General features: G+C 30.9%; 1 protein-coding gene across 4 annotated transcripts; it reads left to right on the top strand.

Moving 5' to 3' along the window:
- The first annotated feature begins 7 nt into the window (after nucleotides 1–7).
- On the top strand, nucleotides 8–10,583 carry LOC145582312 (DNA polymerase delta small subunit-like). Of its 4 annotated transcripts, XR_014099855.1 has the most exons (16): nucleotides 8–136; nucleotides 294–423; nucleotides 1,402–1,508; nucleotides 1,649–1,775; nucleotides 2,640–2,747; nucleotides 4,712–4,827; nucleotides 4,907–4,990; nucleotides 7,229–7,297; nucleotides 7,399–7,470; nucleotides 7,554–7,645; nucleotides 7,719–7,846; nucleotides 8,616–8,717; nucleotides 8,831–8,898; nucleotides 9,086–9,164; nucleotides 9,244–9,329; nucleotides 10,156–10,582. XR_014099855.1 is itself a non-coding variant. In XM_081639316.1 (15 exons), exons 1-14 carry the CDS (start codon nucleotides 80–82, stop codon nucleotides 9,143–9,145), a joined length of 1,320 nt encoding a protein of 439 aa, XP_081495442.1. In that variant the 5' UTR covers nucleotides 8–79; the 3' UTR covers nucleotides 9,146–9,164; nucleotides 10,171–10,581. The 4 variants fall into 4 exon arrangements, 3 of the variants coding, with proteins under 3 accessions (XP_081495442.1, XP_081495441.1, XP_081495443.1); XM_081639316.1 differs by lacking the exon at nucleotides 9,244–9,329 and having other exon boundaries at nucleotides 10,171–10,581; XM_081639315.1 differs by lacking the exon at nucleotides 9,244–9,329 and having other exon boundaries at nucleotides 10,156–10,580.
- The last annotated feature ends 4,384 nt before the right edge of the window (nucleotides 10,584–14,967 follow it).

Here is a 14,967-nt window from a genome sequence, read left to right on the forward strand (position 1 = left end):
ATCTAGTTTAAAAGTTAAAACCACGTTTGGACTTTAGAAGTCCGAAGTACTGAAGCGCAGTGTTCATTGTTTTCCCGCCATGGAAGTCGACGGCGAGCAGATCCTCCAACGCAAGCATTCTCACTACCATAACTTGGTCTCTTTCTCTCTCCTCAATCTCATACTTTTTGTTCAAACCTATAATTAGTTCTTCTTTATTAGCATTATTAACATTATTTTTCTAATGAATTTTGCAATTTTATCCAACATTATTATTATTATTATTCTTAATTTATTCTGGGAATAATTTGCAGGATGAGGTGTTTATGGTACGAAATGAAGTGTATAAGGGACAACAATACAGTCAAATTTACTTTGCGAGGCTTCATATGTTGAGGACTCTTCTTTATTCTCTTGTTCCTCACTGGAAACCCCACATTCCTGGTTTGTTTCCCAATTTTTGGTCTTTTTTGGGACTTTTGAGTATAAAATCATTGAATTTGGGTCATTTTATCATATGGGGTTTGTTTAATTTCTTATTTTTAGTTTTATTATTCGTTCATTTTTCAAGTTAATTGATTTTTGGGGTTATACCATTTACATTTATTTGGGGGTGTTTGCAGTTTGTTTTTATAATTTGAGTTCAATGCATACAAAATTTGGGTTATTTTAACATGTGGGGGTTGAATTGAATTTTACTGGTTTTGTAATTGTAGTTCAATTTGATGAATAATTTTAGCTAATTTTGAGGTTTATACCATATCTTTTTTGGTGGGTGGGTTGGGGCCGGGGGGGGGGGGGGGGGGGGTTCATCATGTTTTAGGTTGGAGAAACAGTAAAGTTTCTGGAGTTATTTGGTAGTGGTTGTCTTAATTATTGGGTATATGGGAAGAATTTAATTTGAAGTAGGGTTTAGGGTTTTGAGAGTGTTTACAACTTTAGGATCATCAGTTATGACTTTCAAGTGTCCCTTTTGATCCTCATTGTGGATGATTGTTGCACTTGCGACCTTACCAGCTGGTTGTGATCACATCATTAAAGTGTTTTTAGTCCGTAATCGATTATTTTTTATTTTTTAGAGAAAAGGTAGCTGATCAAGCTTGTGGGGATGCTTAATTTCTGCTATCTTATGTCATTGTTCAGCAGTGTATTAAGAGAGATTTCTTTGATGTTGTTATATTTGATCGATGCATGCTTACTATCTTACAAATGCTGTTCAATGACTATGGTCTTATCTTTGTGTATCCAATTAATTTTGTTGCTGACTTATGATGCTAGTTTTCTATTTGTGCACATTCATTTTGTTACGGTAATTGTTGTGGTCAAACTGGAGTCAGACATTAATTAATCCAAAACCACAAGTACATGGGGGGAATCTCTTATTCCTTTGAGGATTTTTATTTATTTATTTATTTAAGGTAGTTTGTACGATTTTGGGTTTGGAAGAGAACAAGGAATGTATCGTTGTTGGAACTCTCTACAAGCACATGAAACTCAAACCCTGTATTCTTGATGAGTATGCTAAGGAGGTAAGGAGTTGCTATGAAATACATATCATTTTTGTCTAACTTTGATTGCTAAAACATCCAATTATGTCTAGAGACATGGTTTGTTCTAAATTTTTTTCTCCTTTTCCCATTCTTTCTTTCTTTTCTTTATCAACAAATAGAGGTCTGTGACTTCTCTGGTCAAGCCGCACAATTTTATGCATCCTGATGATCACCTGATCCTAGAGGATGAAAGTGGAAGAGTGAAGCTTGAGGGAACTTCACTGTTTCCTTCTGTTTATGTGACAGGTACTTTATGTTTATTTATTTTTTATATTTATTCTTTGATCTCCCTATAGCGAAAAAAATTCAGCTAGTTAGGAAGAGTATAGGATATTTATTAGTTATTGGACACAAAAATTCCATATCAGGATTTAGGAGCATTAATCTGGCTGGTCTGCCAGAATATATCTTTCCTCTGGTGTGACTTTAATCCCAGAGGATGCATATTTTAGTAAAAGCCTGAAAGGGGATATGTAAGAAATTACTCACCGAATTTATTTATTTATACTTATATGTATATATCTTGGCAGAAATTATGCAGGATAGCTTATGATTATTTCAATAGCTTTTAACAGCTGATATGTGTTATACGTTAAAAAGAGGATGCTGGAAATTATATTGTTTTACATTATTTATGAAATCAACATTAATTGAAAATCTAAGTTAGCCTTCTTTATTAAACACTTCCTGTGCTCACTCTGGTCCCCAAAAGATCAACAAGGCAGTTTCTTAATTGCTAATAGAGTGCTTGTTCCATTTCTTTTATACTTCTCTCGCTTTGATGCATCTATGGTTAATATCATTCGTCTGTCAGGGTGTGAAATGACTGCTCATCATTATAACTGATAAGAGCAACTATGCTGCAATTGTTTTAAAAGGCCATACTAGTAATATTACTAACAGATAACACATGGATTTCTGTTGGCCTTTGCATAAAAAATAGGAAATGCCAGCTAACATTAATCACTGGATGCGATTACGATTCCATCTTATTCCTTCTCGCTTTACCATCTTTTATGTCTGGTCACTTGTAAGCCAAACCTTCTAGCATTTATATGAATAGCTATAAGTATTTTCTCGTGACAGTATTGCACTATTGCCATTTTACAGGGGTTGTGGTTGCCTTCCTTGGAAAAGAAAGTGGAGCTGGGTCGTTTCTTGTTCACGATATCCTTGAAGCTGGACTACCACCCCAAATCGAGAAGCCTTTAAAGCTTGGTAATGTCACTTGATGCTCTTCCAATCTTTGCATTGTGAAGTTACTATATGGAGTGGCCATCTTGTCCTTCATTAGATGTACACTGTAGTTGGTAAGGAATAATAATTTTTTTGGATTTAGTTCCATGTTATTGATGTTTGTGGAATAGTATTTAGGAAAAGTGCTATTTTTTATATTTTTGGTTTGTGAAAGAGAACGGTGGGGGGGGGGGGGGGTGGTTCTATGTATTATATAAGGCAATGGTTTGGAGGATATTGCATTATAAACAATCAGCATTGCTCACACTATGTACCCCCTCTCTCAACTTTTTTATTTTTGAAAACAGAAACAAATTTGATAACTGTTAGTCATACAACATACGAAGTATACAACAAAAATCAGAATCGACCATACACATATGTGATAAAAAAAATGTATCTCACTCAAGAACCCTAACATGAAACAGTTTTGTTACTTTATACAACCTTGGTGTAATGAGGTCCAAATTAATATTGCATAGTTCCACCAGTAGAGATTTATAGGCATAGTCTTCAAGATATTCACTTTTTTTTTTTGGTAGAAAGCCAGGGATAATCGATGCCCTTTTAAAATAATGCCTTAACATTTCTGTTGTTACTTTACCTTGATGCAATGAGGTCCAAATCAATCTTGCATAGTTCCACTAGTAGAGATTTATAGGCATAGTCTTTAACCTATAGCCCTTTTTTTTTTTTTTTTTTTTTTTTTCCCCCCCCCCCCGCAGTAGAAAGTAGTGGGATAATTAATGCCCATTCTAAGTTCCTGAGGAAATTACTCAACAAACCTATTCTACCATAAATATTGGTTGATAATAAGGACAAAATATTCCTGTACGAAGGGATAAATCCCATCACGAAATGAGGACAAAGAACTTTCTCCAGAATGTGGTACAAGAACGCGAATGTGGAATGCATCCTCTAGAGTTCCTTGAACATAGTTTTTTTTTTTTTTCTATAAATCATGATATAAAATAACTCATACCTTCTGATTTTAATAATATTATTTCATCTAACAATCCAAAATTTTACTCTATCATTATATATTACATAAAAAAAAATCATGAACAGAACATTAATCGTCTCATTCGTTTCATCCCCAATGCGCCCACCCACCTTAAGTCATTAGCTATTGCATTCCACTCTTTACCTTTTTGTTTTCTATTTTTGGATTGAACTTATTCTTCTCTCTTGTTCTTAAAAAGCTCTGGAATTCAGTCATTGCTATGATATTTATCTCAATGGCTGACAATATCATGATTTTTGTAGCCTCCAGAATGGACCAACTATTTTTTGTTTAATACCTCTAAATTAATATGGCCACAACAGGTCAATTACCTTTATAATTCTGTAACAGCAGTTTCATGAAAAGTGCTTCTAGGAAGTTGAAATTGTTTTCCATAAACTTGGCCAAACATAATTGTTGTTGTTGAGGTAAAGAGTAAACAGAGGGTCCAAAGGCTAATCTAACCGTGAGGCTAAGGTATCTGAGGAGGTGGATCATGGTTGTTGGAAGCTCTTCTTTAGAGCCTCATTTGGGTCTCATCCTTAATTTTTATAGAGCGTTATTATCACCTCATGCTTTTACAGGGGTGTTGAATCTTTGGTGAAGCTATGGTTTAGGGTCAGGATTTTGATGACCATGAAGAAGTAAACGTTACTGGAGAAAGATGGGTTATAGTAATGTATGCGTTTACTTTGCTGTTTGTTCAAGATTCAGGCTATCTGTGCATTTCTCATTCCTTAGGACTCATGTTCGAGGTTTTAGACAGATGCATAAAGTCCAGAGATGTTATCATCTTAACTTCATACCTTTTTACCTGCAACTAATTAGCGACGGCCCCCCTATATAATATACCATGAGAATTATGTTTTATCTGCTGCATTTAAATTCTCTCTCTCTCTCTCTCTCTCTCTCTCTGAATCTCCTTGGGTTTATCTGTTCACAGGTGATGACAAGTATGTCGTCTTCGTGTCAGGCTTAAGTGTTGGAAATAGCACGTCAAATCCTCTCCAGTTCCAGCTGCTTGTAGATCATATAACTGGCCATCTAGGGGATGAAAATGTCTTACTCTTTTGTACCTTATCCTGCATCAACTATTGTTGTAGAGTCGCAACTAATCATTGCTTTTAAATCTGTGCAGGAGCAGAGAATTGCTGCAGAGATAGTTCATGTAGTAATTGCTGGAAATTCTGTAGAATTTGCCAGAGGACTATTTAACGGACAGGTAACTTATTATTTTGTATTAAATAATCATTGAAATGTTTGCTTCATGTTTTCATAATTCATATATCATGGTTAGTTTACTCTGTAGGTTTTTGCTTTTACATGTTTGGTAATATTTGGCATCTCTCTGGGTTCTGGAAATAAGTAATACTTCCTCTGTTCTTTTTTAGTTGACACATGTTGACTTTTGAATCAATAGACAAATTCATCTTTGACTAGCTTCTATGATTTATACAGTAGTTATGATAAAATAGTCACTTGGGATCAATATCTATTTTTCAAAATTTACTTTTTAACTTATTAATAATTAGCGATATTAATTGTTGAACAAGTGCATTGGCAAATAAGATAAAAGAAATGTGTCAGCTTAAAAAGAACGGAGGAAGAAAGTCAGTAACATGTTAGTCCAACTTTACAACTTAGGTTTTTGTGACTAAGGTTAATGCCGTGCTTTATACAAATTAGCTTAAGGATCGTTATGAAGATCATCTTTTTGTTATGAGGTATCTTCTATTTTAGCTTGTACCTTCTTTCCATACTAGTTGTAAAATATATTAGATCAAGGATTGTTATGAAGATCATCTTTTTGTTATGCATTAGGTATAGCGGAGGGGTATATTAGGTAATGGCTGTGATTCTGTTATGAGGTAGCTTAAAGAGGAAGTAGGGGATGGAAAAGAGGGAGGGAGAAGGGAATTACGGGTCTATATATAGAGGAGATTAGAGTGAGAAAATGTGAGTGTTCCTTTTAGTTTCAGTCTGTATTTAGGAGAGAACCAAGCCTCTTAAAAGCTTGAATATCTTCTTCATATTCTGTAATTATCATATCTTAATCAAATTCAACAACTCTTAAATTTCTTCCCAGAATTCCCCTCAGGAAAAATTTCATACTAGCCACAGTGATTAAATCTCCTGATAATAAGTTTTACTAGCACATTCAAATGGCACTTGTCTCTGGTAATTAGGTTTCCCTTGTTTACTTTATTGATATAATAGTATCTATTGTTTTCTCTCCTATTTCTGATGATTATGTTTCTCTTCATGACTGAATTTTCTTTGACTTTTATAATAACTAGGGTGGCCTACGCGCACGATGCGCGCAAAGGGCTAGCTCTTGCAGAGAAGTTGTATCGGCGTGTATTTACACCCCCTGGTAGTTTTAATACGTACTATTTGATTTATGTGCCTATCTGGTGGCTATGTAGAAATATAAGAAAGCTACCAAAATCTTTTATCACAATTATTTTTTAAAACCCTCAAAAGTTTGATAGTGTTATTTCAAAATTATTATTAAATAATATTTAATTGATTTACATCCGATCCCTTCATAATTTAAGCGGCAATAGTCAGTTTAGAACTCTTAATTGATTTGCATGTTTCAATAATACCTAGTGTGTTTTTCTTCAAATGAATTTTTTGTGAGCTTTGGTCATACGGAGTTTTAAAATGTGAAATGTTCGTTGTAGCTAAAAACTTAATAATGTAAGTTCTTCACTTAGGGGTACTTTTCCTCTTAAATTCTCTCCATAATTAATTAATACCAATTTTTTTTTTCCTATCATCGATTTCCCTTGATTTTAGGAATTTTTAAGGTTCTTTATACTTCTTGATAACATCTGCTTAAATATCACTTTTTAATATGAATCCCATTCAAATTCCATAATGTTGTTTATGTGCCATCAAACAATGTAGATTTCAAAACTAATAAACCTTAACAATAGTTGCAATTAAATGACGACAAGATTGTAAATAAGAAGAGTAACCACGAAGGGGTAAAAATAGACAGTCTCTTGGTAATAAACAATTTCTTCGTACATACAGTTTTTTTATTTTTTATTTTTTTAAAAAAAATAATAATAATAACATATGAAGTATAAAGCATTAGAATTTTTTTATTAAAAAAAAAAAAAAGCATTACAAGTTTTTGCTAAAAAAAACTTTAAATTAATTGATGATAGGTTTAATTAAAAAAAACATTAAATATATTAATGAGAGTAAACATTTTAATGAGGGTAAAAAAGTAAATACATATTTTTGTACATATTTTTGAGGGTATAGTTGGTAGAATACTATTCCTAAGAGTTATCTTCTACTTTTTATAATGTATGGATAGGTAACTATTGTTTTTGTTTACTTATTCATTTTTGTTACGAAGCTTTTTTGTGGGGGGGGAGGTTAAACACTTGAACACATATTCTTGAAAAAAATGGGACCTTTTAGATTTTGTTTGTTTCTGCAGAACTTGGGATCAAAGGATCAATCTAAGCTGTCTGAACCATTTAGAGAACTGGATATCTTGCTGACTCAGGTTCTTACATCTCCTCAGAGAGTGAATTTGTTTTGTTTCTTATTTCCTATTCTTTTATGGAGAATGCTGAGGTTAATGTGGCCTGTAATTTTTATTTGCAGATTGCTGCTGGTGTACCTCTGGATATCATGCCAGGGCCAAATGATCCTGCAAATTTTTATCTACCACAGCAGGTGTTTTCTCTAAATATGAGTTTGATTTTAGGGCTATTGCAACTTTTGATAGCCTTTGAATTTATCTTGACTTTTTGTTTCAGCCTTTAAACAGATGCCTCTTTCCTGGGTCTTCAGCTTATAACACCTTCAGATCTTGTACTAATCCTCATTCTTTTGAGCTTGACAATATCAGGTAATATTTGGCCTTTTGTTCATTTTCATCTGTTTCTGAATTGGATGTGTACTGAGTGGGCTACATCTTGTAGATTTCTTGGGACATCAGGCCAGAATATTGATGATCTTGATAAGTATTCAGAAGCTAAAGATAAACTTGATTTCTTGGAAAGAACATTGAGATGGAGGCATCTTGCGCCATCTGCACCTAACACTCTAGGTGAAAGCAGTTCTATTTTTTCTTTTTTTAATCTTCTTTTTTCATTGAAAGTTATCTGTGCTGGGGGGATATGAACCAAGTAATTGTTTGTGAACAGTCTGAAATCTGAATAGAGTAGCAGACAACTAAAATTAACAGCAACTACTACTAGTATGCTTACAATCATAGGCAATTGGGTTATGGAAATCAAACTAGTTTTGACCCTGTGCAATGTACAATTTTTGATTTGTAGAAATTGAATTGTTTTCTTATAGCTTCATAAAATGACCAGATGAGTTATATTTCGTTTTGTGCTTTAAAAGACTTGTCGAAATTGGTAAATTAGTTATAATATTTGAATGTTTAAAAAAATTTACATTTCGTGCTTAGATATATAATATGGAAATCTTTGCGATAGTAAATTATTGAATGTATAGAGAATGATATTAAGGGATATGATTATTGTATGAAATTGGAAGATGAAGTGAAATAATAACTATTCGCATTGATGACATTGAAAGGGCATGATAACTATTCAAGTTGAAGAGGCATGAAGTTTGAAACAAAATAACCTATGTATTAAAAAAAGGAAAAACAAATTGAAGACAAATGAACTCTAAATTCCTTCCAAATTTTCTTGTAATAATAAATTATTAGCATGGATGGATGTTATTTTTATTCTGGGGATGAAATAGTTTCAACTGTAATTAAGCTGCTGTACTATTGGATTTCAAATTGTCCCTTCCCTTCCAAATATCTTGATAAACATTTTTTTCTTTGGAATTTTTAGGGTGTTATCCATTTACAGACAGGGATCCTTTTGTAATTGAGAGTTGTCCTCATGTTTACTTTGTCGGCAATCAGGATATGTTTGGAAGCCGTTTAGTTAAAGGTAATCCCTTAATTGTGCCCTCCTTTTAATATAACTTGAACTTTTGAAGTATTTGTCATTCAACACTCCTATATACGAAGTGTAGGATAGCTTACTCATTCATTTGCACACAGGACCAGAAGGGCAATTGACGCAACTAATTACCATTCCTAAATTTTGCGAGACAGGAGTTGCGGTTGTGGTAAGCATATTACATGCTGCAATACCCGTGTTTGGATATATATATATATATATATATATATATATATATATATATATATATATATATATATATATATATATATATATATCTGCGTAATTGTTCTAGAATATATATGGCATTCTCTTTACAGGTGTTGCAGCAGTAATGCCTTTTTCTTTTTTGGCAGCTTAATTTGAGAAATCTGGAGTGCCATGCTTTGAGTTTTGGGACTCAATTCAGCTTTTAATTATCATCATGGATTTCAGGTACATCCGTATGTTTTTGTATTTTGTTATGTCTTTTTAGCTCGTGGTAAGACTTAATCTTCTTTGCCTGAACTCCCAGTCATATCTTGGTCTTTCTGGCTTTCCCTGGTTGTGCTGGCATTAAGCTCTCGAGGGTGATTGATCTGGACACTCACCCCTTATTAGGTATTGTCTCATAGAAAATAAAATATGGGCCTCAAAAGTTAAGCTTGTCAATCTCCATGGTTCTGTATTTAATGTCGGCTACTTTTGGAGACCTGCGCATATTACATGATTGAAACTTATCATAGGCATCTTAGTAGTTTGAATTTTGTCTCAAAATTCTGCTTGTGTACTCGTCAAAATGTACTAGGCCATGCGTTACAACTTCCATTAAGCCACTATCTGGAAAAAACCGTCAAATATTAGAAAGGAACTTGCTTTCAATGGTAGAATTGTCTAGTAGGATCCAGCAAATGAGATGTTACTTGAATTCTTGATCCATTGAAACCCTAATAAAGTTTTTAGAGCTTTAACAATTACTAAGCATCTCACAACGCAAAGTTATTATGCATGAAGAGTTTTAACAATTACTAAGCGTCCCACAACACAAAGTTGCCTTGTTGAATGATGTGAAGAATACAGTGCCAATAAATCAATGTTGCTTTACTCATAACTCATAAGACCGTCACCTAATCGTTATTTATCTGTCTGTTTAAAGCAAGGCACTTATTGAATATTTTACTTGCTTATCACTGAATCTAAATCTTATTTAAAGAACAGAGAAAGAAATTGCTGGAATGTCTTGCTTTCTTAAATTCTATAAGCTGTTTCAATGACCGCTTTCTGTCAACCACTCTTGTGCAAAATTTCAATCCCAGCATCAATAAATTTCTCTTGGGAGTTTCTCGCATCATCTTATTTATGTTATCCTTTGTATCATCTTGGCTTTTGTGCCCTAAACACTATATTCTATGCAATTTCATTTATGTAAAAATATCAAACCTTGCAGACATTTTTCTATCAGGGAAGGTCAAAAGTTATTTTTCAACGTAGCAAGGCATTTTCTGGAACTTTACTCAATTTGGAGGTTGTGGATTTGTGGTAGCTTATTTTTTTTGCCATCCTACGGCCAAAATCGAACCTAATATGTTCAACTCTGAATTGTCCACTACAATATCGAATATGCTTCCTCTGCAATTCTGCATCATGTTTGCTAGCTTAAGTTGAAGGATATTGATCCTATTTCTTTACAAGAAAAACAAATAGCCTAAGCAAAACCTTGATGAAGCCATCCTTTGGTGGTTGTTATATTATAGCCTTTTCTGACTTGTGCTTGCGTTTTGTACTCCCTAGTCCATGTATACCTGTAGTCGTAGGTAATCTTGTGTTATAGCAATGCTCTAAGTACCTTAGTCATAAGTTTATTTATGTTACATTTTTTTGCCATCATTATGTGAGCCTTTCCTAAGCGTTATTTATTCTCTTTAAATAAGGATTTAACTTTAAAAAGGGGATGATCGTCAATTAATCAATAACATAATATTAAAACAGATATCAGGATTGACCAAGTGTTGTTTCCTGGTGCTGTTTTTCCCTCCAAAACTCCTCTTTCATGTTTAGCAAAACTCTTTATTTTTTGGAATATTTGTATAATACAACTATAATAATATTATTCCTAATCTTATATATTATCTTTATAATAATTGTATTACTTTTTATTTCGTGTTCTTTTCACTTAAAATAGTTACACAAGATTTTGAGACTTTTTAATTTAATTAAGGGAAAATAAGCTATAATTTAAAAGGTTGAAATACGGTGGACTGGTGTGTAAAATAATGGAGCCAAAAATACAATATTAATTTAAATTACCATTATATATATATATATATATATATATATATATATATATATATATATATATATATATATATATATATATATATATATATATATATATATATATATATATGTATATATATATGTATATGTATATATATATGTATATGTATATATATATGTATATGTATATATATATGTATATGTATATATATATATATATATATATATGTATATATATATATATATGTATATATATATATATAGCTATACAATAGTGAAGTTCAATGAAAAAAAACATTTATATTCATGGTGTTGATTTAAAATCTTATTAACCAATACAATTGAGTTAGTTTTCTATTAAATATTTCTATAATAAATTTATCAACTTAAACCTTTTTTTTTCCTTCAAAAAATCTACATGTATAAACTATTACTAACAGGTTATGCTTACATCGATCACTTTCAATATATGTCAAGCTATCATTAAAAAATTTCTTGCCAATACAATATATGATGTCAGCTTTAAGTTTATTTTTTATTTTTTTCAAGTTATTATTCCACTTAGCTTTTTCTTGGAAGTACATTGTATAGTTTTTTTTTTTTTTTTTTTTTTTTTTTTTTTTTAAACTAATTTAATTCATTACAGGTAATAATTAGACATACGACATCTACATTGTACGTAGTATAGTTTTATTGGGTATAACTCATTAAAGTAATATAGTCATAGTGTATACTATTTTTAAATATTTTTAACACAACTAATCAACAATAATATTATTTATCGATTGTAGCTTTAATAATTTTTGCCTTATTATTTCATTTTTTTATGGAGCTGTGCCTAGTTAATTCTTTGTTTATCTGGGGGTATAATCGTCTTTTCAGATACCAGTGGAAGGGTACATGCGTCTTTTCATGTACTAGTTGAGGGGTACATGTGTAATTTCCTAAATGGCAGTTGCAAACAGTAATTGAACAGCTCACCAAAAATACTGAATAAATGACTACGTTTTTTCAATATAATTACAGAAATGCCACCAGATTAAATTCGTTTATCTGGCAGATAAACTTGTATTTGCAGTTTTTTATGTGCATTGCATTTGTTTTCAAAAAAATTAAAAAAAAAATGTATTGCATTTGTTTATTCTACATGAGTTATCTTTTTTATTACTAGGGCGGCTAATGTGCGCCGTAGCTAGCCATACCCAAAATCTCTTTCGATTTGGCCATACATCACAAATTAAGTTATTGGTCAATTTAGTGATAGAAAACATGTAATCAAATATATTTAGGGGTATTAACACACTATTTTTAAAAGTTATAAAAAAAAAAGAGATAATTATCATTAATTTGGGTAAATAAGTAATTAATATTTTAAATAGTATAATTGTCCAAACAATATTCATTACAAAAGGTTGTACACATTAATTAGGGTATATGTGTAAATACACATTTTAAAGGGTACAATTGATATCATACTATTTATAAGAGTAATCTTATACTTTTTATAAGGTAGGGATATTACAAATTTTATGAAAAAAGATTAGTACTACCGTGCATGCACGGACACTAATCTAACAATACAAATTTAGGTTATTTAAGTGGCTATACATATACGAAGTATGAAGAAGCATGATAATATTCATTAGCTATTTTTTCCAACTAATGAACATTTCTAATAATACGAGGAGCATCATTTGAGCTACACTAGTTTTCGATGATAAAGAATATTCAATAGCTATATTCATTAGCTCAAATAATACAAATGTCTTTTTCCCACTTAATTTAGGGCCAATTATCAGGTGGTTTTATAACCTAAACATTTCATTAATGTCCAACTTATTTAAGTGGAGTAGGAAAATATAGCTAATGAATATTTAAAATGGTTAGATGCAATGTCTAATTCATATTTTATTTCTAAATTAGTGTGTAGTCTAGGCAATTACCCGGTTGCTAGTTTGTACTTCTTTAATTTGATAATTATGTTTGATTGTTTGTATAGATAATGTGTGGTTTGGGTGTTTGTCTCGGGTGTTACTTTTTTTTACTATATATGTATTTATTTTCTATTCTTGTGAAAAATAAATAAATTATATAACCTCTAATTACTTAATAAATGAAAGGAATATATAATGTTTATTATATGTAATTTAAAACATGGTAAATGTATGACATATATATGTTGGAGGTTACGGGTTCGAATCTAGCTAAAAACATATTTTATATGGTATATATGTTATTAGTTATTACTGTTTTAGGGTAAGGTCACACGTGACACATATACTTCTTTTTTAAATTCATTTTTGATGCCAATTAGTATACTTGCCATTGATATTTGATAGAAGGTATCATGGGTTGCTACTCACCCATTTGTCATAATTATTGCCCAATAATTAAATATCTATACTGGAACAAACCATTTTAGCACACATTAGCATATTAATACAGACAAATAAAAGCTATAAAACCACCTGATAATTGGCCCTAAATTAAGTGGGAAAAAGACTTGAGCACCTGTTTTAGCGTTTCTATCTCATGTTACTTCATAGTTTTTAACTACTCGATTATATTGTTCGGTCATATTCATGATCCATACTCGCACGTTTAAGTTTTAGTTTTATACTCAAATTAATTATATACATTATGCATTTAATCAACAAGTAAAATAGTTTTTTGTGAAATTAATATTGAGGATTAATAGCACATTGGACAAATTGACTAATGTGCTATATTTGAAACATGTGGATTAATCTACACATTACAAACTAACAGATATATAAGGAAGTTTTATTTTTTACAAAATTTATCGTAAATTGTAGGATAATATTATGGATTAAACGACTCCCCTGCCGAATTAACTGCAATAGATCGTTAGGCTTGAAATTCAACATAACAACATGTGAAATATACGTTACTGATTCTAGTGTTGGATTAGTTAAGATTGATCGAAAGGTGGTGTTACTACTTTGATAGTAACACGTGCTCAAGGAGTTCCATTTCATTTTCTAAATGCTTTAGATGTATCTCCGAGTCAAATTTAAACCTATTTTAAAGTTGAAATAAACCTATTGTTTTTAAGTGAAGTGAAAGTTGAAATTAAAGTGAAACATGCTTCTATACACGAGGTTTTTCCAATTTATAAAGAACGATATTCTTGATTTGTCGTGGGGAAAAATTTTAAAAATTGCGTGTACTGACAATGTTTTTGTAAAATATGAAGTATATTACTTCTAAAATATTAATAAAAATACTTTTACTTTTTCCTTTTATTAATGATAATCAAGATGATTTAGGAAAAAAATCAATTTAAGCATGAATTGAAAAGCGAGTTATTTTGTAAAATATTAATTAATGAATAGCTTAATTTTAAATACTGCCTCCGTTTCCTCAAAAAAAAAAAAAAAAAACTCTACCTCCGTTCCTGAAAGTTTGACTCACTTACTATTCATGTGGTCAAATTAAAATAAAATAACTTTGACTACATTTTATGATTTATACAATCAAAATAAATTAATTTTAAAAAAATTTATTTTGATTTTATTCTAATAAGTTCCCATGTGTTAGTGCTACAATTGAATATTCATCAGTTATATTCATTAATAATTTTTACTTATACAATCAAAATAAAATAACTTTAATCGCATTTTGTGATACGAGTCCAACACAATACATACAACATGACTTTTTCTTGACTTGTTATAGAAACAATCTGTTTGACAAGCCACACCAACTAATTAATGAAAAAAAATTATTACAAAAAAATAAAATAAATTAAAACTAACAATTGAATTTATTTTCATGTTACGTCTTGAAACTCCCTTCTTTCGTACGTCGTAACTTAAAAATATAATGCTTGATCTTTTATAACTCTTTTATAACAATTTTTACTAATATATCAAATTTTTTATACTCCTTTTCGTCCCATAATAGTGATCGTATATTTAAAAATGTTTTTTAAAATATATGTTAACAAAAATTATAAAAA

This window comes from Chenopodium album, chromosome 15 (assembly GCF_948465745.1).
Source record: "Chenopodium album chromosome 15, dcCheAlbu1.1, whole genome shotgun sequence".
Taxonomy (NCBI): Eukaryota; Viridiplantae; Streptophyta; class Magnoliopsida; order Caryophyllales; family Amaranthaceae; genus Chenopodium; species Chenopodium album.

Coding starts and splice junctions, on each gene's coding strand:
- LOC145582312 (XM_081639316.1), top strand. CDS start 80: ATGGAAGTCGACGGCGAGCAGATCCTCCAACGCAAGCATTCTCACTAC. Junction 137..293: donor ATTCTCACTACCATAACTTG/GTCTCTTTCTCT, acceptor AATAATTTGCAG/GATGAGGTGTTTATGGTACG. Junction 7,847..8,615: donor ATCTGCACCTAACACTCTAG/GTGAAAGCAGTT, acceptor TGGAATTTTTAG/GGTGTTATCCATTTACAGAC.